This window comes from Pongo pygmaeus, chromosome 22 (assembly GCF_028885625.2).
Source record: "Pongo pygmaeus isolate AG05252 chromosome 22, NHGRI_mPonPyg2-v2.0_pri, whole genome shotgun sequence".
NCBI lineage: Eukaryota > Metazoa > Chordata > Mammalia > Primates > Hominidae > Pongo > Pongo pygmaeus.
Window position 1 is genome coordinate 41,925,006 of NC_072395.2, and position 19,260 is coordinate 41,944,265.

At 38.5% G+C, this 19,260-nt stretch overlaps 1 protein-coding gene across 2 annotated transcripts in view; it reads left to right on the top strand.

Moving 5' to 3' along the window:
* The window catches only part of LOC129022458 (MAP3K7 C-terminal-like protein), a 45,239-nt gene extending 26,892 nt beyond the window's left edge, over positions 1-18,347 (top strand). For both annotated transcript variants that reach the window (XM_054468629.2, XM_054468630.2), the window contains 2 exons: positions 2,376-2,491; positions 17,190-18,347. In XM_054468629.2, the coding sequence (XP_054324604.1) occupies positions 2,376-2,491; positions 17,190-17,370 (297 nt within the window). In that variant the 3' untranslated portion in view covers positions 17,371-18,347. The remainder of the gene's footprint in view (positions 1-2,375; positions 2,492-17,189) is intronic.
* The last annotated feature ends 913 nt before the right edge of the window (positions 18,348-19,260 follow it).

Here is a 19,260-nt window from a genome sequence, read left to right on the forward strand (position 1 = left end):
GATGGGAAGTCTTGAAAATATTATTATGTATAGATAGCATGATCATGCTGCTGAAAGCACATGTGGATATCTTGAAATATGTACTACCATCACATACCCTTAGTGGCATGATCACGCTACCTATAGATAATAACATCTTTGAATTTCCCACAATTAAGAGGTGCCAATAATAAAAAAAGAACAAATGACAACATTTCCCACTTAGTAAAAAGCATTACAGGTGGCAAGCTGGGGGTGAGGCAGGGAAGGCCTCTCCCTTCTTAAGAAAGTTATTAATGTACTTTTCAGTTTTCCTTTTAAATTACAGCAGCAAAAGACATATCTCCCTTTACACGGCTGCTCTCTATGTTCTCTTAAAGTTGTGAATCCTTTATGCAGAGTTCTAGAACTTTTTCGCTGTCACATAGTTAACTGCGCTGATTTTATGGTTCAGGTACCTACACGTACTGAGCTCTTGTTTCAACTGAGTATAGCTCGTGTGGTGTTTGTAAGGACAGGATCTGATGTGTAGAGTGTTAGGGCCTTCCAGGAGGCAAATTCTTTAACAGGGCACAGATGATTTAACAGCTTGGCTATGGTGCCCAGAATAAATTGCTTTCATTCCCCTTACTGTTATACCTGGTAAGTTGCCAGTGTAACAGGTGAAAATTGATGAGTGGGTAGCAATTTCTGGGGCACAGACTGGAGGAGCCAGGAGTTCTGAATTCCTTTGGCAACAGCTTTATCTCATGGGGCGAGTTATACTGTAGTACTACTGTGCATTATTTTTCAATTTAATCCCGTATAGAAAGGGATAATGGTTCCAACAGGCTGAGTTTATGCTGTGAATGTGTTCATGGGCAGTAGAGAAAGATGCTACCTAATATGATTTATTATTAGATTTTCCATGAACTAGGACATAACAGATGTTCCACGTGAAGATAAATTTGATCTAAATCTATTTAGAATTCTATTTCCTTTAAACATCTCTACTCAGAGGCCTCATGATAAATAGGGAAGGTCATCTTATCTATCAATCAGACAGTAAACTTTATTGAATTTCTATTACATCATGGGAGGGATAACAGAAATAAATATGACACCCACAGAAATCTGTGTTCTTGAAGAATATAATGAGAGGGACAAATAGTAAAAAATTCATTAGTTCTCAATTTCCTAATATAAAATTAGTGGCAATATGACCTTGTCAGATACATAGTTTATATATAGAGACCATTGTGAAGAAAGGATAAGATTGAAGAGCCTATTTCACAATAAACTGATATTTCTCAGATTTTATATACTTTTTTCTATATGTAATTGAAAAGGGTGATTTAAAAAAACCTCTTAACTAGTATTCCTAAAAGTAGTCCTTTTTTTTTTTTTTTTTTTTTGAGATGGAGTCTCACTCTATCATCCAGGCTGGAGTGCAGTGGCATGATCTCGGCTCACTGCAACCTCCACCTCCTGGGTTCAAGCGATTCTCCTGCCTCAGTCTCTCAAGTAGCTGGGACTACAGGTGCGTGCTGCCACGCCTGGCTAATTTTTGTATTTTTAGTAGAGATGGGTTTTCATCATGTTGACCAGGCTGGTCTCGAACGCCTGGCCTCAAGTGATCCATCTGGCCTAAAAGTAGTACTTTTAATCACTCATTGCTAAACAAGAAATTAGAAAAATAAACTTGAGGAAAACTCGTTCTTTAAAAATAATTCCTAGAAGTAGGGTTTTCACCATGTTGCGGTCAGAAAGGTTTGCCACGCTGGCCTTTGCCTCTTTCATGGATGGGAGAAAAAGAAAGACATGAATCTTATAGGGATTTTTTTTTTTTTAGGGGGAGGGAGATCCGGCCTTTCTTACAGGTTGGTTAATCCTTGCAAGCATTATTTCTGGCTCAGCATCTTTCTTTAGGCCAGATGCATTTCTCAGAAGAGAGCTTTTCTTCTCTACTCTGCAAGATGAGATTATACCTCCTGGCTACAGAAACAGAAAGCAAGGGGTAATTGAAACAGACAACTGAACTATTTCCCCACCACTGCTCTTCTCTAAAGCAGAGTCTGATTTCCAGGGAGTACTGTAGAATCTTTGGGAGACTTATTTTTACTCCATCACATGACAGGTAACTGACATGTAATGGATTTCAGGGCTCTGGCTCAGGCCTGAGATGCCCATGAATGACACTGGGAGATGAATGTGGAGACTATCTGTCCACCTCTCTATTTTCAGTCAAATAGAATCAGCTGAACTCTGTTGAATGTTGACTGACAATGCTGTTCTCACGTTAAAAAAAAAAGAAAGAAAGAAAAAACCTTCGTTTAGAGAATATCAGCAGAGCAAAATGGTTGGTAATTTATCCTGATGCAAAGAAATGGACTAATTTCTTCTTGTTGTTTGTCAAGCCCCTGCCACCTTGTCATGACTCTGAGGAATCCATGGAGGTGTTCAAACAGCACTGCCAAATAGCAGAAGAATACCATGAGGTCAAAAAGGAAATCACCCTGCTTGAGCAAAGGAAGTAAGTACCTACCCCCTTCACTCTACATCTGAGCACTGCCTACTGGGCAAGGACCAGGGGTGGTGGGTAGTGGACAGGCTGAGTGTGAGGATGACAGGGAGGCAAGGGGGTTATAGCAATGATTCAAGTGGTGCTATTGGAGATTAAGTGCTTTACTTTATGGAGTAGCAAAAGGAATACCAGGAATGCTTCCTACTCAAAACTTAATTTTTTAAATAAGACATTTTAGTTCAGGAAATTAAAAATGCCAAAATACCACCCAAAACCATACTATGTTTTCTGTAAATGTGTCCAGAGGCTGCAGAGCACTGTGGCTTGCTGTGAATTTTAATTTCTGCTTAAATGATGGCATTCCCACATCACGTGAAGAAGCCACTGGGATAGCTCTTCAAAATAACCTAAACGTATTAGTTGACTGACTACATTTTATAGTAGGGTAAGTTTTTATCTTGATAGCTTTTATTACTATTACAGTTCTGCTGTAGGGAATTATACAGTTCTATTAATTAAAGCATTCTGATTTTACTCACTCATAACTTTTTGTTTCTGAATCCTTCTTTTTAATTGCACTTGATTCCACCAGTGCCTACCCCAGTGAATCCCATTCTTTTATACTTGCAAAGCATCAGAGTAGACACCTTTCCTTCACAGTACTAGCCGGTTGGGATTTCCCATTTATTAATGAGATATTTTGATTACTAGGATCTAATCAGATCTCCTTTTGATTACATCTCCTATTAGGTGGTAAGTGCCATAAAAGCACTGATAGTCAGGTGTTGTCACCATCAGATTCCTGGAGCCTGGTATGATATGTGGCACCTAGAGGCTTAGTAAATTATTGTTGAATGTGTGAAACAGAACACAAACATCTTGTGATTCTTTATTTCTTATATATCACATGTCACCCTAATAAAAGGAAGGGGAGAAGAAATAAACATGCTACCATGCTCAGCTAATTAAAAAATATTTTGTGGGGGCCGGGCTTAGTGGCCCACGCCTGTAATCCCAGCACTTTGGGAAGCTGAGGCGGGTAGATCACTTGAGGTCAGGAATTTGAGAACAGCCTGGCCAACATGGTGAAACCCTGTCTCTACTAAAAATACAAAAATTAGCCGGGTGTGGTGGCGGGCACCTGTAATCCCAGCTACTCGGGAGGCTGACGCAGGAGAATCGCTTGAACCTGGGAGGCAGAGGTTGCAGTGAGCTGAGATCGCGTGCCACTATACTTCAGCCTGGGCGACAGAGTGAGACTCTATCTCAAAAAAAATTTTTTTTTTTTTTATAGATGGGATCTTGTTATCTTGCCCAGGCTTGTCTCAAACTTCTGACCTCAAGCAATCCTCCAACCTTGGCCTCCCAAAGTGCTGGTATTACAGAGTCAATATCAGCAATAAAGGGCTGCTAAGATGAATTGTTAAATTAGGAAATATGGTTATATCTTATATTTATAAATACATGAGCTTGGTTTTCCAAGAGTTATTAATGATTATTATTTTCATTAATATAGATATGAAATTTCATAGAGGAATTGAAGATTATTAATAATGTGACCAATATTGAAGTCAAAGGAAGATTTATATGATCAATAGCCTGTAACTAAATGTATCTTCTGGTGTGTGTATGTGTAGTGTGGTGGTATAATAAAAATACACACACACACGCACACACACACAAAATTTAATTTTTACAAAATGTGAATGAAATATATTTTGTGTTGAGAAATTTCTGAAATCCTTAGAATTTTTTTGAGACTCCCAGAATGGTGGTCGGACAGTATAGCATGATGGTGGACAGTATGGGTTTTGGGGCCAGACTTCTGCAAAACCTCAGTTAGTACCTTACAAACCTTTCCTTCCTTGCTTGGTTTGCCATGCTTCAAACATAAAATTGTATCTAGATTTTTGGCTACAGGGGATTAAAAGATGTTTATTAGGAGGTCACAAATACAACGTTTCTCTCCTATGTCTGACTACTTTCTTTTTGTTCTAAGAGTTTTGATAAAGTTGCTTGGAATACTCAGGTTGCATGGTTACACACAGTTGGAGTCCTACAAAAAATTTCATGAAGGAATTGAGGATTATTAATCATGTGACCCATACTGAGGTCAAAGAAGATCTATATGACGAATAGCCTGTAAACATGTCTTCTGGTGTGTGTGTATGAAGTGTGGTGGTATGATAGAAAAATCCCCAGTAATTAGGTCTCTATTTATAAACTCTTCAGACTGAAGGTACTGGAGGACTTTGTTATTTAAATTAAATTTATGTGTAGCTTTTTTTTTTTTTTGGAAATGCAATACTCATCCCCTAAATTACATGTTCTATAAGTTTTTTTTATGTTGCATTAAAAAAAATATGGTAGGGGCCAGACGCGGTGTCTCACACCTGTAATCCCAGCACTTTGGGAGGCCGAGGCAGGCAGATCACCTGAGGTCAGGAGTTCGAGACCAGCCTGGCCAACATGGCAAAACCCTGTCTCTACTAAAAAATACAAAAATTAGCCCGTTGTGGTGTCGGACGCATGTAATCCCAGCGGGAGGCTGAGGCAGGAGAATTGCTTGATCCCAGGAGGTGGAGGTTACAGGGAGCTGAGATTGTGCCATTGTGCTCAGCCTGGGCAACAAGAGCAAAACTCTGTCTCAAAAAAAAAAAAAAAAAAGATATGGTAGGATAATGACATGAGAGTGACTCTTATCTAATGTTTGAAATATATCCTTACTGTTCACATTGAAAGCAATGATAACTCTGGGTACCACTACAACAATATTAAAATGAAAAAAGAGGCCAGGCGCAGAGGCTCACGCCTGTAATCCCAGCACTTTGGGAGGAAAGGCAGGCGGATCACCTGAGGTCAGGAGTTCGAGACTAGCCTGGCCAACATGGCAAAACCCTGTCTCTACTAAAAATACAAAAAAATTAGTCGGGAGTGGTAGATATCACGTGCCTGTTATCCCAGCTACTCAGGAGGCTGAGTCACGAGAATTGCTTGAACCCAGTAGGCGGAGATTGCAGTGAGCCAAGATCACGCCACTGCATTCCAGCCTGGGTGACGGAGTGAGACTCTGTCTCAAAAAAATAAAAAATAAAAATAAAAAAAGGAAAAGTCAACTTCTAGAAATAACATGGCTAGCAGGCTAGTGGAGGTATTTTATATGACCTTCGAGACCACACGCAAGTGGGCCGGACCCCCTCCTTAATAACTTATATGCCTGTGTGTGTTTCTGCAGAACTCGTCTTGTTTCCTTCCCCAAAGTACTTGAAGTTTCTCCCTAAATAATTGGCTAGATGTAGGGCCAAGGCCAAATTCTTTCATTATATATATTTTTTCTTTTTCATAAAGTCTCAAGTTCCTTTTTCTTCATTCTCACTTCTACCATTTGGGCTTGGGACTTATTACTTGAGATCTTGGTTGATGCAATATTGTAACTAGTTTCCCTGCCTAGGGTTTCTTGTTGCTAGAAAATGACAGTCAGTTCTTGGCATAGATTTCAAGACCTACCTGGGGATGCCTTGGAACCTCTGTAGAACTTCCAATCTCATCTCTCAACTTCAGCTGCATTGGCCTCCTCACTTCTCCCGGGGCAGGAGATGGGTCCTCCAGTCACTGAGCCCCTGTTTACACCAAGCTGTTGGCCTAACAGGCCCCTTTCTTCCTTTTTTTTTTTTTTTGAGACAAAGTCTTGCCCTGTCACCCAGGCTGGAGTGCAGTGGTGCAATCATAGCTCACTGCAGCCTCAACCTCCTGAGCTCAAGCAACTCTCCCACCTCAGCCTCTTGAATAGCTGGGACCACAGGTGCATGCCAGCATGCCCAGTTAATTAAAAAAAATTTTTTAAAGACATGGCATCTTGCTATGTTGCCCAGGCTGGTCTCAAACTCCTGACCTACAGCAATCTTTCCACCTCAGCCGCTGGTATTACACAGTCAATATCAGCAATAAAGGACTGCTAGGAGGAAAATTGCTCGAACTTGGGAGGTGGAGGTTGCAGTGAGCCTAGATCACACCGTTGCACTCCAGCCCGGGTGACAGTGCGAGACTCCATTTCAAAAAAAAAAAAGAACTGCTAGGATGTATTGTTAAATTGGGAAATATGGTAATATCTTATATTTATAAATACATGAGTTGGTTTTCCAAAGATTATTAATATTCGTTATTTTCATTAAGACTTTACTGAAGTGGAAATTCATTTTGCAACATATCTTTTCCTAAACAGTCTTTATTTTCAAGCAAGATATATTGGGCCAAATGAATTTGACCCAAGTAGTTAGCTCTCCATTTTTTGATGATTCTGTTGAGAATTTCTTTCTCATTATTTCATAAAGTGTAGCTGATTATGTTGCCTCTAGCTTGGCTGGCATAAGCTAGATGCAAAGAAAGACGCTAAGGTATTTTAAAAGAGAGTTTTTCTTTATTGGAGTCGTTCAGACACTGCTTAAGGTTTGAACTCCAAACTGAACTTCTCTCTCATCTCCAGAGGAGGTCTCCCTGGATCAAGTTTGGGAGAATTTGAAGAGGTGTGATGAGAAGATGCTGAAACTGTTATTTTAAATCATATCTGTTGGATGGAGAAAGAGAGTTAAACATTTTCTAGAATTATAAACTCAGCATTGGCTGAATCCAATTTAAAGAATCACTTCTGGCTTATGACCAATGATGTATGAGAGGTTTGTTGTATTTTTACTGATTTCTTTTTCTTCTCAGTGTGAAAAAGGTGGGAAGGACTTTCTTGAAAGCTTTGAAAAATTACCAAGAATTCTGATATCTTTAAAGAACTCCTGCTATCATTTTTATCTAATTATTTCTAGGCCTTTTGCATGTGAATAGACATTTAATATAATTGCATATACAGTAACATGGAATGTATAACATAATTTTTTCTGTAAATATTATAAGCATTTTTCTACAACATACCTAGCTTTTTGTGTATGTAATATGAAAGTCATTGAAGTGAGATATAGACATCTTATGGCTTTTGAAATCTATCACCAAATTTAGAAAAAAAAATAAAAAAATGAAATCTATTACCAAATTGTTTGACAGAAATTTTTAAAATTATATTATTAAACTACAATCAACTGTAAAGTTTGCTTTGTTCCAGATAAAGCATTTTATCTTGTCCAGTAGAGAAACCACTTATTTATTTTTTTGGTATGAAATATTGTATTGGGTACTTTGGTGTTTAGAAGATTAACCTAAATGTCAGAAAAATAGACAGACTCAGAAAAGTCAGATTGAAGACTGTTTTATTTATTCATTTTAATTTTTTAATTTTTTAATTTCAATATGTTTTTGGGGCACGGGTGGTGTTTGGTTACATGAATAAGTTCTTTAGTGATGATTTCTGAGATTTTGGTACACCTGTCACCCAAGCAGGGTATACTGTACACAATGTGTATTCTTTTATTCCTCACCCCTCTCCCACCCTTTCCTGAGTCCCCAAAGTCCATTGTATTATCCTTATGTCTTTGCATCCTCATGTTATATATTTTTTATAAACAATTTTATTTTATTTTGTTATGTTATGTTATGTTATTTTTCTGAGACAGAGTCTTGCTCAGTCGCCTGGGCTGGAGTGCAGTGGTATGATCTTGGCTCACTGTGACCTCTGCCTCCCGGATTCAAGTGATCCTCCCACCTCAGCCCCCCAAGTAGCTGGGATTACAGGTGTGTGCCACCACTCTGGGCTAATTTTTATATTTTTAGTAGAGTCAGGGTTTCACCATGTTGGCCAGGCTGGTCTCAAACTCCTGGCCTCAAGTGATCGGCCTCCTAAAGTGCTGGGATTACAGGCGTGAGCTATGTGCCTGGACAGTTTTATTTTGTTTTTAATTGACATGTAGTAATTGTACTTAGTTATGGGGTCTAGTGTAATGTTTTCATACATGGACACATTGTGTAATGATCAAATCAGTGTAATTAGCATATTCATCACCTCAAACATTTGTCATTTCTTTGTGGTGAGAACATTCAAAATCCTCTCTTTTAGCTATTTTGAAGTGTACATCATTGTTAACTACAGTCACCCTACTGTGCAGGAGAACACCAGAAGTTATTCCTCCTGTCTAACTATAACTACCCATTGAATAACCCCTCCCCATACCCCTCTCCCTACCACCCTCCCCAGCCTCTGGTAATCACTATTCTACTCTCTACATCAGTGAGATCAACTTTTTTAGATTCCACATAGGAGCGAGATCATGTGGTCTTTGTCCTTGTGCCTGGCTTATTTCATTTAGCATCGTGTCCTCCAGGTTCATCCATGTTGTTGCAAATGACAGGATTTCATTTTTTAAAATGGCTGAATAATATTCCATTGTGTGGATATATCACATTAAAAAATCTATTATTCTACTGGTAAACACTTGGACACTTAGGCTGATCCTATATCCTGGCTATTACAATTCGGTGGTTTTCAGTATATTCACAGAATCGTGCAACCATCACCAACTTTACAACATTTCCTTCTCCCCAGAAATAAATCTGGCACCCTTTGGCAGTTACGCCCCACTGACCCTTGACTTCTGGACTTTGGCAACCAATAATCTACTTTCTGTCTCTATGGATTTGCTTATTCTGGACATTTCATACAAATGGAATCATATAATATGTAATCTTTTGTGATTGGCTTTTTTCACTTACTATAATGTTTTTAAGATTCACCCACTTTGTATCATGCATCAGTACTTCATTCTTTTTATTGCTGAATAATATTCCATTGTATGAATATACAATATTTTATCCTTTCATAGGCTAATGGACATTTAATGGGTTGTTTGCAGTTCTTGGCTATTGTGAATAATGCTGCTATAAACATTTGTGTACAATTTTTGAGGTAGACATGTGTTTTCAATTCTCTTGAGTAGGTTCCTAGCAGTAGAATTGTTGGCTCATATTATAACTCAATGTGTAACCTTTTGAGGAACTGCCAGATTGTTTTCAAAGGGGTTGACATTTTATATTCTTGCCAGCAGTATATCAAGGTTCCAATTTTTCCACATCTTTGCCAACACTTCCTGTACCTTTTAGATTCTAGCCATCTCTAGTGGGTGTGAAACAATGTGTCATTGTGGTTTTGATTTACAGTTCTCTGATGGCTAATGACATTACACAGGTTCTCCTGTGCTTCATTGGCCATTTCTATGTCTTCTTGGAGAAATATCTCAAAGATCTTTTGCCCATTTTTAAATTTGATTGTCTTTTTGTTTCTGAGGTGAAAAATGTTACATAATTTTAGTGTGTTCAGGCAAAACATCAGAAAGGGGTTTTCATATGAGGCTATCAAAATCAATGTGAGACTTATATTCTCATGTCTTTTTAAAATGTATAAAATGATGATTAGGGGAGTAACATCTCATCTAGGGGAACATATCAGGATGGGGCAAAAGGGTGCATATGTAATTTGCAAAGGCATAAATTAAAATTAGTGCAATTTTGATTTGTTTTTAGTCATCATTTATTCTGAGATTTCTAATAACAGGAGATTTTAATTTTTTTTTCTATGTTTAACCAGAAGTGTTTATTTCTTTAGGATATTCCCAAAGGCAGAGGCTTTTAAACTGTGTTCTGAGGAGTCTCTCACAGATTCGGGAGGGAGAGGGTGTCAGGCAGGGGACTATACCAAGATCAACCGGAGAAGTACCAATTTTTTTTTTTTTTTTTTTTTTTGAGACGGAGTCTTGCTCTGTCACCTAGGCTGGGCTCACTGCAAGCTCCACCTCCCCGGTTCACGCCATTCTCCTGCCTCAGCCTTCTGTGTAGCTGGGACTATAGGCGCCTGCCACCACGCCCAGCTAATTTTTTGTATTTTTAGTAGAGACGGGGTTTCACCATATTAGCCAGGATGGTCTCGATCTCCTGACCTCATGATCCACCCGCCTCGGCCTCCCAAAGTGCTGGGATTACAGGTGTGAGCCACCGCGCCAGGCAGAGAAGGACCAATTTTATCCATTTTATTTGCATCCCTTCAGGGTATGACTTTCTTTGAAAAAGGATTCCACAGCAAGGTAACACTGAAAACCAAACCTCACTTTTATATACCTAAGATATTTTTCTTAAATATTTACTCAGCCTCCAGAAATTACATTTTCGTTAACATAAATACACAGTAAATGGAGATATTTCTCCACAAGTGTTTGCAGGATATATAGTAATGTGGGGAAAAGTTCTATCTTCTCTTTCCTATGATGTCTGATATGAGTAAGATGCCTTCCGGGTAAGATATGAGATTTGAGTTCATTTTCCAGCTATGGAGATGCGCTTCCCAAGACTGACTTGGCTAGCAAGAATAGAAGACGGTGCCTGACTTGTAACAGACTTTCAATAAATACTTGCTGAGCAAATGAGTAGAAGAGCAAAGGCCTGCCTCAGTTCTTTACTTTGTTTATGGAGACAGAGATGTAACCAAAGGTATTCTTTCATTTTAGTATTTAGTTTTTTGTGAAATTTCAATATCGCAGATGCCATCAGGCTGTGAGATTAAGCTGTTAATGCCCCAATCACAATGATTTGGGTATTTTACACCACATAATTACGTGCAGCCCAGTCATTTAATGGGAATTTCATTCCCAAGTATTTCTACACCTAATTGTCTGCCCAAAACTGTATTAAATTTATGCCTAGTGTTCCATTATTGGAACACTAAATGTGGGAGTTATTTATATCCTACTGCTCAAGGTCATTGCCAAGGTCTGATTTTTCAAATTCAAAAAATTGCAACCTCAGGCGTTAAGTGGGTTAAAAGGGACAGTATATTTACTCTTCTCAGTGAGAGCTCTTTTAAGTAGATTTCCCTTGCTGAGGAAAGAGGCTCCAATCCAATCTCTGGGGAAGCAGAGTGAAGAAACCTTTTGCCGTTCACTTTCTTCCTGTCCCAGGATTAACTCTTGTCAGGTTGATTGATAGTGGGAATCTCCACTTCCTTTAGGTCATGGTTCTTAACCGGGAAATTCTCCACACCTGCCCCACCCTACATACTTAAGAGACATTTACTTAAGGCAATTACATTGCCTTAAGAGGCAATACTTAAGAGACATTTTTGGTTGGTGAGTGTGGGTTTGCTATTGACATCTAGTGAGTGAGGCCAAGGTTGCTGCTAGACTTCCTACAACGCCAATGTATAGACAGTGCCCAACGACAAAGAATTGCCTGGCCCACAATGTCAGTTGTATCAAGGATGAGAAATCCTGCTTTGGAGCAAGTCTGACTTCCTCCTGCACGGGTTCAGGGTTGCCCTTTGCTTCCCAATAGATATTAGTACATTTGTTCATGCATTAAGCATTTGTACAGCTTCAACAACATAGTCTAGACTGAGCATTGGAAATCTCAGTTCAATATCATTTATTATTCCTCCACCTGGATAAAATGAAGGTAGACTTTGATATCCTTTCTGTCATCTTGAGGCATTGACTCCTCTCCTGTGTATGAATGCTTTTACTTGGACATAAGTCTCTCAAGATCTACCAACAATACAGTCTAAATCCCTATTTAAAAGTAAAATTCTCCCTGTGATAAAGGTATTTTATTATATTATTTCCCCAAATTCTTTAGCTCACTGGGGCCAAACTGTCTAGAATTTTGCCTTTCCCAAATAAAAGTCCTTAGTTAACTTTGAAAGGGCCATGATCCCTTGTAGTGGTCTCCTCAGCACAGAGAAATATTTATTCCAGTGATGAATCCATTCTCAAACTCCTGCAATGTAAAGAATCTCCTTAATTTTGGAATTAATTTCCATAAAGTTTGAACGTTTTCTTAACCAATTCACTTGGATTTTCCCTTCCCCTGTTTGTTTTAGTAACTAAAAATCTTTCCAGGCATGTGGCTTAGGATGGGGACAACAGATGAGCTATGGTGGACTCCAAAGTTATGACCTTTTAGGCTATCGAACGGCATCATGTGGAAAGCTATGTTACAGATTCGTGACTGCAGAAATAAGATCTCTCTAACTGTGGTCTTCTACCCCCATATTACATTACATTGAAGGAAATGATACAAATAGAACTGATAAATCAAAGGCAGAACCACATTCTAGCCTATAATAAATATTGATTTGTTCTTCAGATCATCTATTTATAAGATTGTTTTTGTAGCTTGATGTGCCAAGGTTTAATTATGAATAGATAATGGATGAGCATAAATATGTCTATATAAATAGGTCCTGGACAGGAAACAATAGACATTTTGACAGTTTTCATTGGATGTCTGTATAATTACTTATCAAATACATGACACTAATTTAGAAACATATCCACTGAGTCTTCTGGGTTCCAGTAAAGAAGAAATTATTATTGACTTTCTCCAGTGCAAGAAGATCAGACTAGACAATTTAGACTATTCTTTCAAATTGTAAAAATCTATGATTTTGTGATTTTTTTATCTCTGACAATCAAAATTAATGACAGATAGCTTCAGGAGTTTTACATGAGGTTAGATATGGAGCCAGGGAAATAGCCATTGTTATCCCCATTAGCACCACCTCCCAGACTGTGATTTGAAAGCAAAGGCCACCTAAATTGTTTATATGACACAAGTAATTTGAAGAGAAAAATAGAACAGGAATAGATGATCTGTTTGATGCATAGGGGATTTAAAGCATGTCTCTCTCTCTCTCTCTTTTTTTCTTTTTTTTTTGAGATGGAGTCTCTCTGTGTTACCCAGGCAGGAGTGCAGTGATGTGATCTCGGCTCACTGCAGCTCCGCCTCCCAGGTTCCAGCGATTCTCCTGCCTCAGCCTCCCGAGTAGCTGGGATTATAGGCACACACCACCATGCCTCGCTAATTTTTGTATTTTGAGTAGATACAGGGTTTCACCATGTTGGCCAGGCTGGTCCCAAACTCCTGACCTTAAGTGATCTGCCTGCCTTGGCCTCTCAAAGTGCTGGGATTACAGGTGTGAGCCTCTGTGCCTGGTCTCTCTTTTTTTTTTTTTTTTTTTAATTTATATAGATTTTACTCATTAATGTTTAAAAATAATTACATGAGGAATTTTACTAATCGATATTTAATTATTGACATTTACTACCTAAGCTATGCTTAGGGACACAAAACTCTAAACATTTAATCAGAAGATAGGCTTGATTTCTGGCTCTTTCTTATTAGCTGTGTGACTTTTTCCTTTAAATGGAACACTTTCAGTTTCTATTTCCTCATTTTTAAAACATAAATTACTGTATCTCTGAGCTACCTTTTTCTTCAATTATTTATTCAGTAAGTATTTATTGTGAGCCTATTCTATTCTAAACAGCACGGAAGATCCAAAAATCAGTAAGAGCCCAAAGGAACTTTGTTTATATGCATATCAGTGATGTACATTATCTTCCAGTTTTGGACACTTTCTAATGTCTGGTTTTGCTCAGTGGACACCAAAGTGGGTATCCAAGGCAGGCCATTGGGTGCAGGAAGAAAATACTAGAACTTTTATCCTTATTTACTCATTGTCTTTTTTTCAGGATAACTGCATTTTGATAGTTTCAAATTTAGAGAAAAATTGCAAAAGTAGTATAGAGAACTCCCAGCTGGGCACGGTGGTTCACACCTGTAATCCCAGCACTTTGGGAGGCCGAGGCGGGAGGATCACCTGAGGTCAGAACTAGCTTAGCCAACATGGTGAAACCCCATCTCTACTAAAAATACAAAAATTAGCCAAGTGTGGCGGCACATACCTGTAGTCCCAGCTACTCGGGAGGCTGAGGCAGGAGAATCGCTTGATCCCAGGAGGCAGAGGTTGCAGTGAGCCAAGATCACACCACTGCACTCCAGTCTGGGTGACAGAGTGAGACTCCATCTCAAAAAAAAAAAAAAAAACACTCCCATATATCCTTTACTGGATTCATCAGTTACTAAACTTTCCCCAGTTGTGCCTTATTCTTCCTCCCACAACAGTACTGGGGTTTTCTTTCTCTCATACACACACACATACATATATACATATGTGTATGTATATATGTGTGTAAATACATGTATGTATACATATGCATATATGTGTGTATATACATACACATACCATCATGCTCCACATTGCCCTAAACACTTCAGTAAGTATATTCTAAAACAATAACGTTCTCTCATTTAACCATGGTATAACAATTAAAATCAAGAAATTTAGCATTGATACAGTATTATTATTTAATTCACAGGCCATATTCAAATTGCATCAATTTCCCAATAATGTTCTTCAAAACTATTTTTTTTTCAGTTCAGAAGAGCACATTGCCTGTGTTGTCATTTTTTTTTTTTTTTTTTTTGGTTTCTTTAAATATGGAGGAGTTCTTAACATTTTTAAAGATACAGGTTAACAATTTTGTAGAATTTCCCTGAATTTGATTTTGTCTGTATGATTAGATATAGATTGTACATTTTTGGCAGGAATACCACAGAAATGGTGTGTGTTTCACAGTGCATGTGATGTCTATTTATCTCATGACTAGCAGTGTCAACTTTGGTCATTTGGTGAAAGTGGCCTTCCAGTTTTCATCACACATTTCCCTTTTCAATTAAGTAATTTGTAGGAGACACTGAGGTTACGTAAATATTTTGTTCCTTATCAGACTTTCACCCCCTGGGTTTAGCATCCGGTCTTATCCTGTTACATATCCATATTTGGGTATGCTTCATAATGTATGTAATATATTGGCAGGTATATAATTTATGAATGAATATGCAGACATATGTAGAAGTAGTTTGGGTTTGTGTTCAATTTTTTTTTAACCAATAGTATTATATAATAATACATGTTTGGAGACCTAATTGAATGAGATGGTCAGGCTGTTTTCTAGCTCTGGATTATTGAAACATTACAGGTTGTGTTTTGATGAACAACCCCCCCTCCCCCCGCCCCTTGTTCCCAGTGGCCACGGCTTATTTCCAATATAAACTTGAATATTATTGCTTTTCAGGAATATATGTATTTTCCTTTCTTCTTTTCATATTATGTAGTGTCAGATCAGTATCTGATCAGTGGAAGAAGGAAGAGGAGAGGCTTTTAGAAATGTGGCCAACTGTAGTGATGAAATAATGTAAGGAAGATAGTATTTGCACGTATTTTATGCTAAAGCAATGTTATTACTACTTTAAAACAAGGGTTCAAAACTGTTTCCTAGGAACACAACTGTAAAACCTCAGAAGCTTTTCAGGGTAGGGGGAACCTAGGAGGAGAAGGCTTGGAACTGAGACTGGTGGCAGTGTGTCCTAAGCTTTGGTCATTTGGGTACAACTTCTGTGAATGATCATGAAGTAACTTCCAGATATTTCCACATCTACATTATTATTGACTCAAACTTTTTTTGTAAGTCATCTTTACGTAGATCTTCTTTTAATTAGCCTCCTTTTAGGGCACAAGATCTTTGAAATCATGGGTTAGATGTGTTGGTTTATCTTTAAAAATACACATTAATTTAATTTAATTCAAAAGTCTAATGAAGCTTTCAGTACAACCTACAGTCATCTAATGCTAACACCAGCAGTACAAAGCCTTCCGTTTGGAAAACTCATCTAGAAAACTATGTATCTGAAGGACATTTACCAACTGTTTTTTGCCCTACAGAGGAGGAAGAAATGTAAGGCAAAGGAGAATTCAGTTAGATTTTGTCTAGGTTAGGATTACCTGACCTCCATGACAGAGACAGACCTGGTATCCTTTGGGTTGTCGTGTTTATTAAATCTACACATGGACTGAAGATCTTTAGCTCATTACTTTATTTCCTTTTTTGAGACAGGATCTCACTCTTTTGCCCAGGCTGGAGTGCAGTGGCACAATCATAGCTCACTGCAGCCTCAACCTCCCAGGCTCAAGTGATCCTCCTGCCACAGCCTCCCGAGTAGCTGGAACTGCAGTTGTCAGCCATCATACCCAGCTAATTTCCCAATTTTTTGTAGAGACGGTGTCTTGCTATGTTGCCAAGGATGGTGTCAAACTCCTGGACTCAAGTGATCCATTTGCCTAGGTATCCCAAAGTGCTGAGATTACAGACATGAACCACTGTGCCCAGCCTTTAGCTCCTTATAATGTATATTTAAATCAATGAATTATTTACAAATATTAACTAAGAACTGAATTTCTTTAAAATGTTGTCATTACAATTTTCCTACAGTACCTTCAGCCTGCTTCCTCAATTCTGGAGTCAGGCCAGCATCAAATGTGGACACATTGTTTTGTTAATTTGGGCTGCAATACATATGTAAGGATTAGGGAAAGACATAGGAGGTACTATCTACAAGGACAGAGTTGGGATTCTGTAGTTCAAAGAAGTCTATTGGAGATTTGTTCAACTCAGATATAGGAAACAAAGGAAGATAACAGCTGAATTTGGGGGACAAAGACTCAGCCAAGAGAAAACTATAGTTGTCCTCCCTACAAGACAATAGGCAGCATCTTAAATTATGAAAAATTCTACACAGATTTTTTTCTAAATTATTTTTACATTTTTTTGTATTTTTAAAATGATCATGTTTTTGACTACTAAAGAACCTATGGGACTTTTGGTGTGTGGTTAGTATTTTGGAAGTGTCTAGTAGAGGTGCTAGAATAAAGGGATACAAAATTTCCAAAGCTGGACAAATAAAAGCCATTGGAGGCAAGTAGAGATGGGAAAAAATTCAGAACAGCAGAATGAATCATTCTATTTCCATCGTGCTATTACTGAATAATTTAATTTGCTTGCATTGAATTCTGTGCTTCTTCCTGCCCTTCACCCCGAATCTTCAGGAAGGAGCTCATTGCCAAGTTAGATCAGGCAGAAAAGGAGAAGGTGGATGCTGCTGAGCTGGTTCGGGAATTCGAGGCTCTGACGGAGGAGAATCGGACGTTGAGGTTGGCCCAGTCTCAATGTGTGGAACAACTGGAGAAACTTCGAATACAGTATCAGAAGAGGCAGGGCTCGTCCTAACTTTAAATTTTTCAGTGTGAGCATACGTGGTTGATGACTGCCCTGTGCTGGCCAAAAGATTTTTATTTTAAACGAATAGTGAGTCAGATCTATTGCTTCTCTGTATTACCCACATGACAACTGTCTATAATGAGTTTACTGCTTGCCAGCTTCTAGCTTGAGAGAAGGGATATTTTAAATGAGATCATTAACGTGAAACTATTACTAGTATATGTTTTTGGAGATCAGAATTCTTTTCCAAAGATATATGTTTTTTTCTTTTTTATCATGCTGTACAACAGGGTAGAAAATGATAAAAATAGACTATTGACTGACCCAGCTAAGAATTGTGGGCTGAGCAGAGTTAAACCATGCGACAAACCCATAACATGTTCACCGTAGTTTCACGTATGTGTATTTTTAAATTTCATGCCTTTAATATTTCAAATATGCTCAAATTTAAACTGTCAGAAACTTCTCTGCATGTATTTATATTCGCCAGAGTATAAACTTTTATACTCTGATTTTTATCCTTCAATGATTGATTATACTAAGAATAAATGGTCACACATCCTAAAAGCTTCTTCATGAAATTATTAGCAGAAACCATGTTTGTAACCAAAGCACATTTGCCAATGCTAACTGGCTCTTGTAATAATAAACAGATAAGGCTGCATTTGCTTCATGCCATGTGACCTCACAGTAAACATCTCTGCCTTTGCCTGTGTGTGTTCTGGGGGAGGGGGGACATGGAAAAATATTGTTTGGACATTACTTGGGTGAGTGCCCATGAAAACATCAGTGAACTTGTAACTATTGTTCTGGATTTAAGGAGATGTTTTAGATCAGTAACAGCTAACAGGAATATGAGTAAATTCAGAATTGAAACAATTTCTCCTTGTTCTACCTATCACCACATTTTCTCAAATTGAACTCTTTGTTATATGTCCATTTCTATTCATGTAACTTCTTTTTCATTAAACATGGATCAAAACTGACAGTTTCCAGTTTGCTCCTTTCTTAACCTCCTTTGTGCTAGACGTTGGGATGACCTAGCCCTGGTCCGAAACTGGTTCTTAGCTGTATTTGTGTGTGCCAAAAAAAAAGACGTGAAGTCCCCTTTCTTTCTTTTTCTTTCTTTCTTTCCTTCTTTCCTTCTTTCTTTCCTTTCTTCCTTTCTTTTCTTCTTTCTTTCTTTCCTTCTTTCTTTCCTTCCTTCCTTCCTTCCTCTCTCTCTTCTTTCTTTCTTTCTTTCTCTTTCTTTTCTTTCTTTCTTTCTCTTCTTTCTTTCTTGACAGAGCCTTGCTCCGTCACCCAGGCTGGAGTGCAGTGGCAAGATCTCAGCACACTGCAACCTCTGCCTCCCGAGTTCAAGCGATTCTCCTGCCTCAGCCTCCCAATTAGCTGGGATTACGGGTGCCCATCACCACACCTGGCTAATTTTTGTATTTTTAGTAGAGATGGGATTTCACCATGTTGGCCAGGCTGGTCTGGAACTCCTGACCTTGGGTGATCTGCCCACCTCGGCCTCCCAAAGTGCTGGGACTCCAGGCATGAGCCACCACACCTGGCCTGAAGTCCCATTTCTTAGGAAGACTGTGATTTCACATATGAACAACTCAGAACTTCAATATTGAATGTGATGCATTTGTATCTTTAGATATTTGCCCCAAAAACAGAAAAAAGGAATAATTCATTAAAACAAGATGACCTCAGATAAATGAGTGGTTTTCAAACGGGGGTGATTTTGCCCCCAGGGGACCTTTGACAATGTCTGGAAATAGTTTTGGTTGCCACAGCTAGCATGAGGGGGTCCTACTTGTATCTAGAGGACTGAGTCCAGGATACTGCTAACCATCCTGCCCAGAACAGCGCCTGCAACAAAGAGTTGTCCACCTCAGTGTGACAATA